The sequence below is a fragment of the Theobroma cacao genome, chromosome 4 (assembly GCF_053813885.1).
Source record: "Theobroma cacao isolate CCN51 chromosome 4, ASM5381388v1, whole genome shotgun sequence".
Classification (NCBI taxonomy): domain Eukaryota; kingdom Viridiplantae; phylum Streptophyta; class Magnoliopsida; order Malvales; family Malvaceae; genus Theobroma; species Theobroma cacao.
In genome coordinates, this window is record NC_142642.1 from 29,349,493 (window position 1) to 29,365,144 (window position 15,652).

At 34.1% G+C, this 15,652-nt stretch overlaps 2 protein-coding genes across 9 annotated transcripts; both read right to left on the reverse strand.

Moving 5' to 3' along the window:
• Nucleotides 1-299: 299 nt before the first annotated feature.
• On the reverse strand, nt 300-8,871 carry LOC148763242 (uncharacterized). Of its 8 annotated transcripts, none has more exons than XM_088805537.1 (5): nt 8,340-8,871; nt 6,110-6,306; nt 4,175-4,290; nt 654-1,515; nt 300-568 (listed from the first exon to the last, which is right to left on the reverse strand). In XM_088805537.1, the coding sequence occupies exons 4-5, from the start codon at nt 1,498-1,500 to the stop codon at nt 546-548; spliced, it is 870 nt and encodes a 289-aa protein (XP_088661663.1). In that variant the 5' UTR covers nt 1,501-1,515; nt 4,175-4,290; nt 6,110-6,306; nt 8,340-8,871; the 3' UTR covers nt 300-545. The 8 variants fall into 8 exon arrangements, with proteins under 8 accessions (XP_088661663.1, XP_088661661.1, XP_088661662.1 ...); XM_088805535.1 differs by having other exon boundaries at nt 4,175-4,329; XM_088805536.1 differs by having other exon boundaries at nt 4,175-4,353.
• A 2,114-nt stretch (nt 8,872-10,985) lies between these two features.
• LOC148763243 (uncharacterized) lies at nt 10,986-14,948 on the reverse strand. The gene is made up of 3 exons (XM_088805760.1): nt 14,311-14,948; nt 13,532-14,253; nt 10,986-11,881 (listed from the first exon to the last, which is right to left on the reverse strand). Exons 1-3 carry the CDS (start codon nt 14,946-14,948, stop codon nt 10,986-10,988), a joined length of 2,256 nt encoding a protein of 751 aa, XP_088661886.1.
• Between the last annotated feature and the right edge of the window lie 704 nt (nt 14,949-15,652).

The window sequence follows — 15,652 nt, forward strand, 5'->3', positions numbered from 1 at the left end:
ACTAAATCTAAGATCCTTTATGAGAATAATATTCAAACTCTTTTGAATATCCCATGATGTATATACATCTCAATGTATGCTTGTAATCATATTGGTTTGGAATATCATAATGGGCTTTTATGTTGGAGAGATATGGACCAAATCATATTGCAATATGAAGTTGCTTTCTTTCTTGAACATTCATCTGTATGTTTTGCTCTTAAGAAAGTTTCATTTTATATGAATCAATATTCAATCTTTTGATCAATTGAACATATTTCATAATTGATCAAATATCATTGCAAGGATAAACATGAAGCTAGGACAATTAAATATGACATAATTATTCCAAATAATTATTCAAACTTGAAACATATAAGCTTCCACATCCAAATGCTAAAGACAAATGTTTCACCAGCCATTCGCATGGCAATCACATAATTAATGTTTCAAAAACATCTAAATAAATTATCCAACATGTCGATATAAATAGGAGTGTAACCATCCAATGTAGCATCTAATGCTTTAGGTAGTCCATCCATGTGGTCACCTCCTCAGCCAAGATCCTACTCATCTTTATCTTTGGTCCCTGCAATATGTCAAACATATGATAACCAACTTTAAGGTATCATATACCTTTAATATATAAAGTATAATTATTTAGCAAATGGTACCTGAATCAGAAACTTCAATAAGCTTCTTTTTCTTGCTCACAGTAACTAGGTACTCCTTGCAGTTCCTCCTCCAATGCCCAAGTTTGCCACAATGGTGGCAAATGTCTTTCTCTTTGTCCTTTTTGACACCTCCTTTAGGCTTCAAGGCCTTTTCATTTTGGGATTTTACCTTCTTCTCTTTTTGGGCTTTTTTCTTCTGTTGCTTTGTATGAGCCTTGGAAGAAGAAATAAGAAGCAATGATCCCTTATTTTTCCTGATAGACTTTTTTGCCGTGTCTAGCATATTCAAAAGTTCGGGAAGAGTGGCTTCCAATCGATTCACATGGAAGTTCAACACGAATTGACTAAAGCTATCAAGAAGAGATTGTAGAACTAAGTTTATACTTAGCTCATGATCCATTGCTAATCCCAATTGTCCAAGTCTTTCGATAGGTCCAATCATCTTCAGCACATGGGGTTTAACAGAACTACCTTCCGCCATCTTGCATCGGAATAGTTCTTTAGAGATCTCATATCTCTCAGTGCGCCCTTCCTTATCGAACAGTTCTCTAAGGTGAAGAATCATGGATTGGACATCCATATGTTCATCCTGCTTTTGGAGCTCAAGGGTCATACTAGCTAGCATCACACATGCTGCCTGATCATCGTCATCCTTATGACGTTGATGTGCTTCTTTATCCTCAACATTAGCATCAGTAGTAGGAACTGGTGGAATAGAAGTGTCAAGGATATAGGATTTCTTCTCCTGTTTTAAGACGATCTTGAGGTTCCGAAACGAATCGAGGAAGTTTGGGCCAATGAGTTTATTTGCATCCAAGATGCTCCGCAGTAACAGATTATTAGCCATGTATATAAATTATGCCTAAATAGATAAAATAAAGCAATAAGTAAACATCATGCATAAACTATTTAAAACAAGGTTTTAAAATTTTAAATAGTTCTCCCACTATTTTCTACAAGATGATAACCCTCCATATCACCTCGAGAGATCTCTACTGGGATTCTCTTAGTGGGCTAGGATCCCATCCACATAGTCATGACCTTGAGTGTGCTCAACAAACCATGATAGGTAGATTAGGTAAGTAACTGAGCTTACCAATTATATCTCTATACAACTCCTAGATCAGCTAGGTGACAACACATTGCCTAAACATATCATATATGTTTCGCCTAGCCTTTGCCTCTAGATTCCATAATAATCAAGTTTCCAAGCATCCAAATTTTATGAAACTAGTTGAGTAAGATCCACCAATAGCTCAAACATACTCGTGTAAAAGTGTGGCCTTGAGTGTGCTCAACAAGCCTCTAATTAAAAGAGCAGCCAAGTTATCTTGCTATATGGTGGAAGGCAACTTAATCATACGTGGTATGTGACTCAATATTTACCAAGGGATTTTATCCTTTTCGTTTTATTAAGGTCTCATTTGATTAGAATGCATAGCATTTAATATATCGCATAAAATTAAATGTATCACATGCTGTTCTACTAAGATGGTTATGGACTTTTCTACTATAGTTATGAACATATAAAGTAAACATGCTCAATATGATGATGATCTTGCATTTCATTTGAAAAATGTCACTCAACAATTGAGGATCATAGTTCAAATCATTTGGTGCTTAGGTTTGAAAAGATTTAGTAATTTTTTTTTTAAATTACTTAGTAAAGGAATTGATCATATCAAGGCCTTTAGCTAGCTCAAATCATATTTGAATTAATTCTATATGTAAGTTTTTCTAATTAAATTTCTTTAATTAGAAACCTAAACCAATTTAGGAAACTTCCTAATTTGAGTATCTATCATAAACCATTTTAAAAGGTTTCATGATCCAAATCATGTATCCTAAATATTTTAGGAAGGTCCTTATCCACCTTTTAATCTTGTATTATCCATTCACTAATTGTAGAATTCTAATCATTATTAGAAGTCCTAATTTATTAGTAAATTTATCTTAATTAAAATCTATCCTAATCAAATTAGGATGTCATCAACTCAAGTTGACTTTCAATTTTAATTGAAATTATCTAATCTAATTAGATGTGGAAAAATTTAAATCATAATCCCTTAATTTAGGGAGTCCTCATCAAATGAGGAAGACTTAATATTTTTGGAGATTTAATATCAATCAATTTAAAATTAATTGATTCCACCAAGGATTCAAACTCCTTGATTTTAGGCATGTACCCCTAACATTTAGGAGTCAATGATCAGCTAAGGAAAGACTCCTTCCTGATCATTGAGTGTCCAATTTCTCCAGGAAACAACCTCTTTCCATAAAGCGGTTGCATCCATGGCAATAAGAGGTGCAGCAACCATGTGTGGCAGCACCATGCACAACTTTTGTCATGAGTGCCGTTTCACATGTAAAGGATATTCCTATAATTTAGTTAAGTGTCCAACCACTCAAAAATTAATTCAAATTCAAAATTTTATCCTTTAATTGAACCTTTCAAATGAGGATAATATTCTGAAATTTTCAGAATTAATTTTTGCAAGATTATCTTGCCATTCAAAACCGATTTCCAAGCTATAATTATTCTCTGAACTGTTTTCAAACTTTCAATAATTAATAGCTTAAATCAGCTTGTTTGGCCATGAAAATTTCCAGAACTAATCTTCATTGAACATTTTAATAAAGATAATTTTTTTGAAATTTTTCAGAATTAATTTTCAAGAGTTTCTTGTCAATTAAAACTGAAATTCATGCCAAAACAATGAGCTGGACATATTTATATTTGCACCAATTTTCTTACTCGAAATCAGCATGTTTAACCATGATATTTTCCAAAATAATCCTTATTGAACATCTTAATAAAGATAATTTTCCTGGAATTTTTTAGAATTAATTTTCAAGACTTTTTTGTTAATTAAATCTGAAATTCATATCATAACAGTGAGCTGGACTGCTTTCACTTTTTGCTCCAATTTTTTGCTTAAAATCAGCCTATTCAATCATGAACATTTCATGATTTTGCTGTCCACATATCCAGAAATAAATGTGTAACAATTACATATTTTATTTCCTGAACATTAAGAACAAATAGAAGCAGAATTCTGCACCTAAAACCGTGTGTCTGCTGCCTTGCCATATGGTGTCCCTTTTTCTTGTGCTTCTTTAGCACAATGTAAAACACACATTTGTTAAGTCTATATATGATTCAAATAAGTTAAGATAAGATTAAAGGAGGGTACAAAGGTTGCTGGATAGAATTAAATGAAATTGGCAAAGCAGATTTTTTTTTGAAAAATCGATTTTAGCAAAATCGCACCAAATCAAAATACAAAACAATTATTTGTTAATCAAGCATCCATTGAATATGAACAAGCACTCAAATGGCATGAAAGGGACTCTGATACCACTGTTGGGTGAGGGCTGATCATGCATCAAATGCAAATAAAACGCAACGAAAATAAATTTTAAAAAATTAAATTTACACCTCACCCCCCTAAGATCTCTTTTATGCTAAATTGAGTACAGAATTAAATTAAAAATAAAAGTATATGATCAGATCACTTTACCTAAATAACAAAGGTTGATGAATCCTTTGTTAAACCACCAAATTAGTCTTCAAAAAGCTCAACCATCTCAACCTGGTTGTTGTAAACCAAAGCTGTCCAAGGAATACTTGTGCAGCCTTTAATGGTGATCCACACCAATGAATGAGAAAATCCTTCTGTAAGGATTGAAAGTGCTAAGCCTTGACAATGTGCTAGCAAAGATGAGTTTCATAAACTCATAATCCACACAAAATTGTGGGGATGAACACACAAAAATGAAGTGAATGAAAAACTATTTTTTTTCATACAATGAATGGCAAGACAAAAGAATTTCTAATGTGCCATCCACTCTTTTTTTTTTCATCCGTTTTCCACTCTCTTGTTCGGAGGCTATAGCAAGGTATTTATACCTTTGATTAATTTTAAACCCTAATTACAAAACTATTTTTGTAATTACCAATTAATCCAATAATTTGATTAAATAATTTAATTAAGTCCTTAAGAAGCCCAATTAACTTAATTGTTTAATTTAATCAATTAAGCTCAATAACTTAATTAAAAATTTTAATTAATTAAACCCAACAATTTAATTAAACAATTTTAATCAACTAGGCCTAATGACTTAATTAAACAAATTCAATCAATTAGGCCCAATAACTTAATTGTTTAATTTAATTAATTAGGCTCAATGACTTAATTAAACAATTTAATTAATTAGGCCCAATGATTCAACTAAACAATTTAGTTAATTAAGCACAACTTAATTAAACAATTTTAATCAAGTGCTTGAGAAGCTCATAACTTCTAATTTGATTAAGTCCAACTTAATCACCTCTCCCATTTTATTTTCAACATTCATTTTAAGTGTGTGACCTATTAGGCTTCTAACATATTGGCAATGAACTCAACATATAATTCTTAAGCTAAACTTAGAATTAGATAAATTTAAACTACTTTAAATTTATCATTAATCAAGTTAACTACCTAGAGTTCATAGACCAAGATTGGATCTAGCAATCCATCATGGCCACCCAAATGTTAGAAGAGTCAAGATGGTTTGACTTAACTTTTTAGTGTAATTCATTTCCTCATCATATTTCTCGGAGATGATAAGAGCATGGTGTAGTGTCTACTCTTATTGATCTCCATATTCATTCTTAAAGTTTGATCATCAACTTTATAAAGACTTATGAAACTCCTTTCATAATCTTCAATTCACCTTGGCCAAAGACTTCAATAAGCTAATATCAACCACAAAAAGCTAGGATATGTCCCTTGCATCACTTGGGGTAATGATTCCTATCTTGACCACTTATTTGCCTTCACATGCTTCATGTTATACCCAAAAGCATCCTGTTTTGGCATCCTTGGTTAGGCACCCGTAGGGATGAAATCAAAGCATAGCACTCCACACATAAGACAACCCCGGTGTCTCAAGCCTAGTGAGTATTTATACAATGACACATGAAAAGTATTACATAGACACTTGAGTGAAATACCAAATGCACTTCTCATGGCGGGTCATGTTCAGTGAACTTACTCTCCTATGCAAGCACTTACATTCTAGTTTCAAGTATCTCTATACTTTAATCTATGAGATCGGTTGCTTACTTTTCAAGTAAGGAACATAGAATGTACCACTCTCTAAGTATCATTGATGTCCAGTCTCAATGATACATTGACTAGGAACATTTTGAGATTACGCTTTGATGCATAAGGATCTCATAACTGCAACCCATTACAGTTCCCTTACAAGGCATATTAATCTCATGGACTTCATACAATTAGACTTATAACTTGTTATAATTGATGTCTTATTAATGAAAGAAAACCTTTAATCATTTAACATGAATGATGTTGTTGCATGATTGAAATCAAACCTTAACCAATCCCAATTGGCTGCAGGGCTCATCCTAACAATTATATCTAAAATTGTTAAGTGTAATGGTAACTTACCTCCCCAAATAACTTTTTCATTTCCATGGCCATCGATCATGCTCATCTTGGCTATTATTTCTTAAAAAATTCTTCCTTTCTGAGCTACAGCCAACAAGTTTTCAACTTTGGATTCAGTTATCATTTGATGTAAACCATCGGTTGGTAAATCCAAATAACACCAATCGGGTCGACCCGAAACCGCATGATCCAAAACCCTAGCAACACAATTGAAAATTTCCTTAATATCTTTAGCTTTAATTGACAATTTCGAAAAAAGTTTCACGGCTTAGATCTGATTAAGCTCTTGAAAATCTCCACGGTCAGAATCCTTTTGATCGGAGGAGCCCTAGATCATGTGATCTATTAAGACTCTATGTACCTGTTATTATGAGAATATAAATTTCGTTAACAAAATATTTTAGATTTTAATTTTAATCTAATTCAATTTATATCTAAATTTAATTATGTATAATCAAATTTAAGAGTTAAAATCAAACTTGTCATGTATAACTTATTTAAACTCGTCGAATGGTAAAAGATATTTGCATGAATATTTATACAACAACGATTTTAACACTCAGAACATATATAAGTTACACTCAACACATGAAGTTGTAGGCACAACAACGATTTTCACTAACCTAAACTTCACTAAAGAAATGGCAAACTCACTGGACGACAATGTTTTAGCAACCAATCGTTTGCCCGTTTCGACGTTGCCCACATGTTCGGCGTCATGGGCATCCCCGTAACCTCCCTTGCCAACCGTGCTATCCAAATGGGTATTTGTTTCATCACTTTCCACAACGAATAATCCATCGGCTATGCCACTTTTGCTTATGACTACCTCACCGGTCGTTTGAGCCTTCTCTTAATTGTTTCTAGGCCAGGATGTGTCCATGGGCTCGTTGGTCTATCCAATGCCAAGATCAACACCTGGCCCATGGTCATGATCTCGAGCTCCTCCGATCAAAGAGATTTTGACAATGAAAATTTTCAAGAGTTTGATTAAATCGAAGTTGTGAAACCTTTTTCGAAATTCTCAATTAAAGCTAAAGATATTAAGAAAATTTTCAATTGTGTTGCTAGAGTTTTTGATCATGAGGTTTCGAGTCCACCCGATGGGTGTTATTTGGATTTACCAACCGATGTTTTACATCAAACGATAACTAAATCCGAAGCTGAAAACTTGCTGGCTGAAGTTGAGAAAGGAAGAACTTTTGAGGAAACAATAGTTCCGGAAAGTTCGGAGATCGAAAAGGCGGTTAGTTTGTTAAGGAAAGCGGAAAGGCCGTTGATTGTGTTTGGGAAAGGAGCAACTTATGGGAGAGCTGAGGGAGAAATGAGGAAGTTGGTGGAAAGGACGGGAATACCCTTTTTGCTAACACCAATGGGGAAAGGACTGGTGAATGATGATCATGAGTTGGCTGCTAGTGCAGCAAACTGGTGCACTACAATGCTTTACAGTGCTGATGGAAGTAGGTGTGATCATGAATTTTAAGACAAGACTTTTAGTAACTTCCTGTTAAAAACTTGGAGTTGCGTTCATTCTTCAAAAAATTGTTTGCTCATAACACCTTTAATTAACCCTTTATTGTCCAATTTCACATATTATTCAGTTCCTTGTAATTTTGAACTTTTTTTTAATTTTTGTTTCAGATTATTCTCTTGTGGAGCAAGTAAAAATGGAGAATCTTTTCTGTTTGAGTGGAATAGAATTGAATTAGCAGTAAAGAGGTTTAGAAAGAAATCAACAGCACAAAATCAATTTTGGCTGCAAGAGAAAAAAGCCAAATAAAGTTTTGGGACATGGATAATAGTAATCTCCTCACCTCCACAGATGCAGAGGATGGACTCCCTGTAAGTTTAATGTTCAAATTTTATATCTCTGTTATGAAACATATATGCTATTAGGTCAAATTTTATATCTTTATCCCCATGTTCAAACTCATAGAATCGCCTCTTTATCATTTTTTTTTTATTTTCTAGATGCTGTGATAACATAAACAAGGTTTAAAAGAGAGTGCATATATAGGTATTAAAATTTGAAACTTCTTCCCTTAATATTGGTTAAAAATATAATTTCTTTCAGTAATTGGTCAGGCAGAAGCTGCCATCAGATCCAATCTAATAAAGGGTTTTCCAATTTACACTAACAAGTTTATGAAATTGTTCATTTATAAAGAAGAATATAGAAAACAAATTACTAAGACTAATTTTCTTATGTCGAATGGATGAGAAAGCTTACGGAGCGTGGAGACGCCTGCGGTCGAGGAGAGCTAAAGCTACAGCTGGAGCCCAGAGAGACCGAGAGAGAGAGAGCGTTGCAGGGTTTTAGGTTGGGGAGGAATCAGAAGAAGAGAAGAGAACATCTACAATTTGTGCTTGACATCAACTTTGATGACCAAAGGCCCATGGAGGGAAAATAGAGCTCTACCAGTCTTTCATTTTCAGCTTCTAGATGGTAGACCTAGCTGAGTCTAAAACCCCAACCGTGTGGGTTGAACGAGTCCAATCCCTTGATTACCAAAGTCAATCCTTAACTAGCCATTATGGGCTTGCAATCGTAAGATACCAGCCCAGAGGGGTTGGCTTAGGCATGCACCGACTAATTGGGCAAACGAAAACTTTGGTTTTGCTGTTGCCTCGTTTTTGACCCACGCAAATCAAAAGCTTTAACCGGGGAAAAGTTGAACCGAGCCGGTAATGATTGACTGCAGCCTGTGGTGGCCATCCGGGAGGGACTCTTGCCCAATCAAAGAGCATGTTTGCTACAACAGTCACCCAAATTTGACACTCCTAGTATAATTTAATAAAAAAACATATACAAATTAGACATGGTCCCTTACCTTCCCCAGATAACACCTCCATTGCCAAGGCCATGAATCATGATCATCTTGTCCAATCCTCCCTTATCTTTTAGATAAGACTTCAGACACATGATTGGTGCTTAGACCAATGGTTTACATCCATGTGTTGAGAAACGTACACTTTTTGTCTTTACCAATCATAGCTTCCATTGAAAAAGCAGCAAAAGATATATAGTAATATGACTTGCGTTTTTCTTACCATGGTTAAACGTAAAGTATACTGATTTCTATACGTTAGTGATCATAATTCATAAGCATCACTGCCTCTTTTTGAACTGTCATTACCATAATTAAATCAAGTGCTTTCTTGGCTCAATTTTTTATTCTTATATTTATGGTAGCTGTGTTATTATAGCTTTATCATAATGCGCAAATGAGTAAGAGATCAGCAAGGGCAAGAGTGCATAGGCAAGAATGCATAAATATATTAGATTGCAGCAAAATAAAGATGTTTATAGTTTGAAACAGCAATTATAAAAAAAAATTTCGAAAAAGTAAGAAGTAAAGTGAACAATCTATTTATAAGTTAACAACTCTTTAAATTCTAATCAATTTATATCTAAATTTATATATACATAATTAAATTTAAAAATTAAAATCAGATTATAGTTTTTTTTACTTAACATATTAAATTGTTTGAGTTAAATAAACTTCTTAAATTATAATAAATATTTACACATATATTATATCATATACATATTTCTAAAAGCAAAAATTGAGTAAAACTTGTTGTAAAAAATATTAGAAACAAAGATATATAAAACTAGTAAAAGCAGTAATTGGTCTGAGGCGTGGTATCACTATCCTTAAGGATAATTTTCATCCCTTCGGAGTGTAAAACTCGGTGCAAAAAGACTGTAGCGGTTATCCTCCAGGATTCAACAGACCCTTTCTTATAGTTTGCACAAACTATTAAGGGATGACAGGAACAGCAGAAAGAAAAAATAAGAAAACACAGCAAATAAGCTTAAGAGAAGAAAAGAGGTAAAGGGAAGTAGCGGAGGAAGCTTTAGAGAAGAAAAGCTTTGGTGTGTGTTGTGAGTGAGAGTGTGAGGCTGTATTTATAGGCATTGAGTGAAGTGAACGTTGCACCAAATAAGGTGAACGTTGCACTAGATCAAGGAGTTGAGGGAGTTCAGGAAAACCTGGTCAGCATTTATACCAAGTCAGATACATGTTAGAGTAAAACCAGGATAAACGTTGAGGAAAACCAAGAGAATCAGATAAGCATGGTAGAGTTGGACTTTGATTACAAAAAGTCACTTGGGCACAGCCCACATGTATACTCGCGCGCAGGGGGGAAATCTGAAGTTTCTAACTGTTTGGCCCAATTTTGTATGCGTGCGAGCCCACTCCATTTTCCTTGCTTGCAACAAGCCCATAGTTGGTTTCTCAATATAAGGCATTCACCTTTTATGTATTTTGGCAATGTAGGATGTTTGAACCTTATGAAATACATTATTTTCCAATAATCCCCCACATATTTCATAAGGTTTTATACGAAGTTTTGCTGGATCAAATTTCATTTGAGTGTAATGCATCGTGACTGGTGCTTTTTAAGCTATGAACCACCCCATGAATTAAATATAAATCACAGAATTTTGATGAAGTTTGTAACTTATATGAACCAAAATTCTTTATGTGAAATATAGTTTTTATCAATCACATTACACCCCTACAATTTCTGCTGTTCAACGCGATTTTGAGCGAATAGGTCGTGCGCGTGGCTGGTTATTCATAAGTGCTCTAGAGAATTTGCCATAGTTCTCATAGGAGTGGCCCCACTCCACACTTATATAGGTTAATTCCATCAAGTGTATACTGCAGTATAATACACTACCCATAAGGAATATGGAATGCATTAAGAGTTTAACTCAACCTCTCTTACATTGCAATTTTGCACTACTTACACACCATAGGAGGGACAATAATTTCAATAGTGCATTAATTTATCAACAAATAACTTGTTATTACCCATATGAACCTAATTCATGGGATTTCCAATCATATAGGTTGGGTTACTACTATTTGTTGATTTTCTCATTTGGTTTAAGTCTCATTCCCCTCGATGTAGCATTAATTAATTTTCTTCCCAGGGGCTTAGTTAGAGGATTGGCCAAATTCAGCTCTGACTTCACATAATTAATGGATATAATTCCATCTCTAAGCAACTGTTTTACAACATCATGTCTCAAACGAATGTGTCTATTTTTACCATTGAAAGTTTTATTCTTTGCAATGGTTATTGCCGCTTGGCAATCACAATGCATGGACACATAAGGTGTTGGTTTCATTCCTAACGGAATATCTGCTAAGAGGTTTCTCAACCACCCAGCCTCATTACCAGCCAACTCTAAAGGTACAAATTCTGACTCCATTGTAGATTTACCAATTATTGTTTGTTTGGCTGATTTCCAAGTTATAGCACAGCCACCAAGGGTGAATACATAACCACTCGTAGATTTCGTCTCATCTGAATCTGAGATCCAGTTAGCATAACTGTATCCTTCTAATACAACGAGAAATCCATTACATAAAATACCATAGTTTATAGTACCTTTCAAATATTTCATCACCTTACTTAAGGTAGTCCAATGATCTCTATTAGGACTTTGTGTATATCTGCTCAGTCTACATACAGCATAAGCTATATCTGGTGGAGTATAATTCATCAAATGCATTAGACTCCTAATAATCTGTGCATACTTAAACTGAACTACACTATCATCTCTATTTTTCTTTAATTGGATATTACTATCATAAGGAGTACTCACAGGTATGACATCAAAATGTCCAAACCTTTTAAGTAGCCTCTCAACATAATGCTCTTGTGTTAGTATTAAGCCACTATCACATCTTATGATTTTAATACCCAAAATAACTTTGACTTCTCCCAGATCTTTCATGTCAAATTTAAAAGCTAAAAAGCATTTTATTTTATTGACCACATCAATACATGTACCAGAAATAAGCATATCATCAACATATAAACTAATAATCACACATCCACTATCAACAGTTTTTGTGTACACATATTTATCAATTCCAACAGTAGAAAATTCATTACTAACAAGAACTTGATCAAATTTCTCATGCCATTGTTTGGGTGCTTGTTTCAAACCATATAATGATTTAATCAATTTACAAACTTTGTTTTCTTGACTAGGAACAATACATCCCTCGGGTTGTGCCATATAAATTTCTTCTTCTAAATCACCATTTAAAAAAGCAATTTTTACATCCATTTGATGAACAACAAGTTTGGAAATTGAAGCTAAGGCAAATAAAATACGAATTGATACAATTCTTGTTACTGGAGCAAAAGTATCAAAATAGTCAATATTTGGTTTTTGAGTAAAACCCTTTGCAACTAATCTAGCTTTATATTTATCAATAGAACCATCAGGATTAAATTTCCTTTTAAAAATCCATTTGCAACCAATTGGTTTGGCTCTAGGTGGTAAATCAACTAATTCTCAAGTTTGATTTTGTAAAATCGAATCAATCTCATTTTATATGGCTTCTTTCCAAAATAAACTTTCTTTAGAAGAAATTGCATCAACATAAGTCAAAGGATCATTATCTACAAAATAAGTATAAAAATCATTACCAAAAGAAATTTTCTTCCTTGGTCTTTTACTCTTTCTCAAATCATCATTTTGTATTTCAAAATCATTTTTACTAAAGGGTGCATGAGAAATTGTTTCAATTTTTAATGGAAAAATATGTTCAAAAAATTCGGCATTCTTTGTTTCAACAATTGTATTACAATCAAGAACATCACTTTTTAATACAAGAAACCTATATGCAGCATTATGTTCAGCATAATCAATAAACATGCAATCAGATGTCTTAGAACCAATTTTTCTCTTCTTAAATTCAAGAAGCATTACTTTAGCTAGACACCCCCATACTTTTAAATATTTTAACTTAGGAGAATAACCTTTTCATCAGTCATAAGGTGTCTTACCAGTTTTCTTATAAGGTATTCTATTTTGAATATGACATGCAGATAATAAAGCTTCACCCCACAAATTTTCATGTGCATTGGAACTAACAAACATAGAGTTCATCATTTCTTTTAATATTCTATTTTTCCTTTCAGCAACACCATTTGATTCAGGAGAACATGAAGGAGTAATTTCATGAATTATTCCTTCTTTTTCACAAATATCATTAATCGGTATATATTCACCCCCTCTATCTGATCTAATTCTTTTTATCTTTTTATTTAGTTGATTTTCTACCTCAGCTTTATATTTAATAAAAATATCAAAAGCTTCATCTTTATGCCTAAGTAAATAAACTTTAGTAAATCTAGAATAATCGTCAATAAATGTAACATAGTATTGCTTACCTCCTCTAGTCACAATTTGTTTTAGATTTCCTAATTCTGTATGAATTAAACTTAATAATTCAGATTTCCTATTTACTGAAATACAAGTTTTCTTAGTTGATTTCGTTTCAGCACATATTTCGCATTTATTAAAACATCCATTTTTAATATTAGAAATTAATCCTAGTGATTGCATTTTCTTAATATAAGGAATGTTAACATGTCCTAGTCTACCATGCCATAAATCAACAGATTCAATCATGTAAGCAGAAGAATTGCCATTTTTATTCAAAACATTGGAAATGTTAAGTACAAAGAGTCCCTGATTGCAATAATCCTTACCCACAAACACATTATTTTTTGTCATCACGATCTTATCAGATTCGAATGACACTTTTACCCCAACCTTGCCTAATAAGGCCACAGATACCAAGTTTGCCTTTATATTGGGAACATGAAGAATATCATTTAGAGCTAGGGTCTTGCTAGATGTGAGCTTGAGAATGACTTTTCCTTTACCAAGAACTTGAGCAGTTCGAGAATCACCGAGGTAAATTGTCTCTTCTCCTTCCCCTACAAGAGTATAGGAGGTAAAGGCATTTCTGTTTGCACAAATATGCCTGGTAGCACTTGAATCTACCACCCATTCCTTCACACTGGCCACCATATTTGCTTGTGAAATGACCGCAGCAATTATATCATCGAATTCATCTGCTTTGACCGAGTTGACTCTTGGATTAACAAATTTGTCATTTCCCTTTGCTCTTTTCCTGCATTGTGCTGCATGATGCCCTAGCTTTCCACAAACAAAACAACTACCTTTCTTTTTGAAGGTAAAATGAAGAGCTTTGAGTTTATGATCCGGTTTGTAAGGGTACCTTGATTGGCGCTGGGTTCTGCCTTGTACTAGATTGGCTTTAGTTGCAATTTCCTTAGCTTTGGAGGCCTTAATCTCCCTACGAGTTGTGTCTTCAATGATGATGTGCACAATCAAATCTGCAAGTGACAACTACTTTTCCTTGTGCTTCAGTTGTTGCTTGTATCCATTCCAGGATTCTGGTAGCTTCTCAATCAGCAACCCAGCAACAAACTCTTCTTGCAAGTTGATTTTTTCAGCCTTCAAATCATCCACTAGCTTGTGGTATTCATTGATCTGACTCTTGATGTCCTTGTCATCTGTCATCTTCCAGCGATAAAAGTTACCAATCACAAACTTCTGTTTCCCAACATCTTCAGCAGTGTATTTGGCTATCATTGACTCCCATGTTTGCTTTGCTTCTTTGTAAGGACTGTATACATCAAACAACTCATTAGAAAGTGTGCTAATGATTGTATGCCTACATACCTTATTTGCATGCATCCATGGTTCTAGCATCTTGACATCATCTGGTTTGGAATCAATTAGTGCAAAAGCAACCCCATGAACATCAAGGATTGAAAAAATCTTTTCTTGCCACCTTTTGAAGTTTTTGCCATCAAAGACTTCTATTTTGGAAATATTTGGAAATGGTTTGGCATATGAAGCCGAGGGCATAGGAGGAATGGTCATCGGAGTGAGAGCTATGGGGGAACCGTTGATATTGGTGGTGGCAATAGGGACAGAGGCAGCATTAGGAACAGTGGCAGGAGCATTATCAACGTGGGAATCCATTATCCTTAAGAATGCTGTAAAAAATATTAGAAACAAAGGGATATAAAATTAGTAAAAGCAGTAATTGGTTTGAGGCATGGTATCGCTGTCCTTAAAGATAATTTTCACCCCTTCGGAGTATAAAACTCGGTGCAAAAGGATTGTAACAGTTATCTTTTAGGATTCAATAGACCCTTCCTTATAGTTTGCATAAACTATTAAGGGATGACAGGAACAGTAGAAAGAAAAAATAAGAAAACCTAGCAGAGAAGCTTAAGAGAAGAAAAGAGGTAGAGGGAAGTAGCGGAGAAAGCTTTAAAGAAGAAAAGCTTTGGTGTGTGTTGTGAGTGAGGGTGTGAGGTTGTATTTATAGGCATTGAGTGAAGTGAACATTGCACCGAATAAGGTGAACGTTGCACTAGATCAGGGAGTTGAGGGAGTTGAGAAAAACCTGGTCAGCATTTATACCAAGTCAGATACACGTTGGAGCAAAACCAGGACAAACGTTGAGGAAAACCAGGAAAATCAAATAAGCATGGTAGAGTTGGACTTTGATTTAATCAAAGGCTAAAAAAGTTTTAAAAAATAAAGTCAAGGTACAAAAAGTCACTTGAGTACAACCCACTTGTATACTCGTGCGCAGAGGGGGAAATCTGAAGTTTCTAACTGTTTGGCCTAATTTTGTGTGCGCATGAGCTCATTCCGTTTTTCTTGCTTGTAACAAG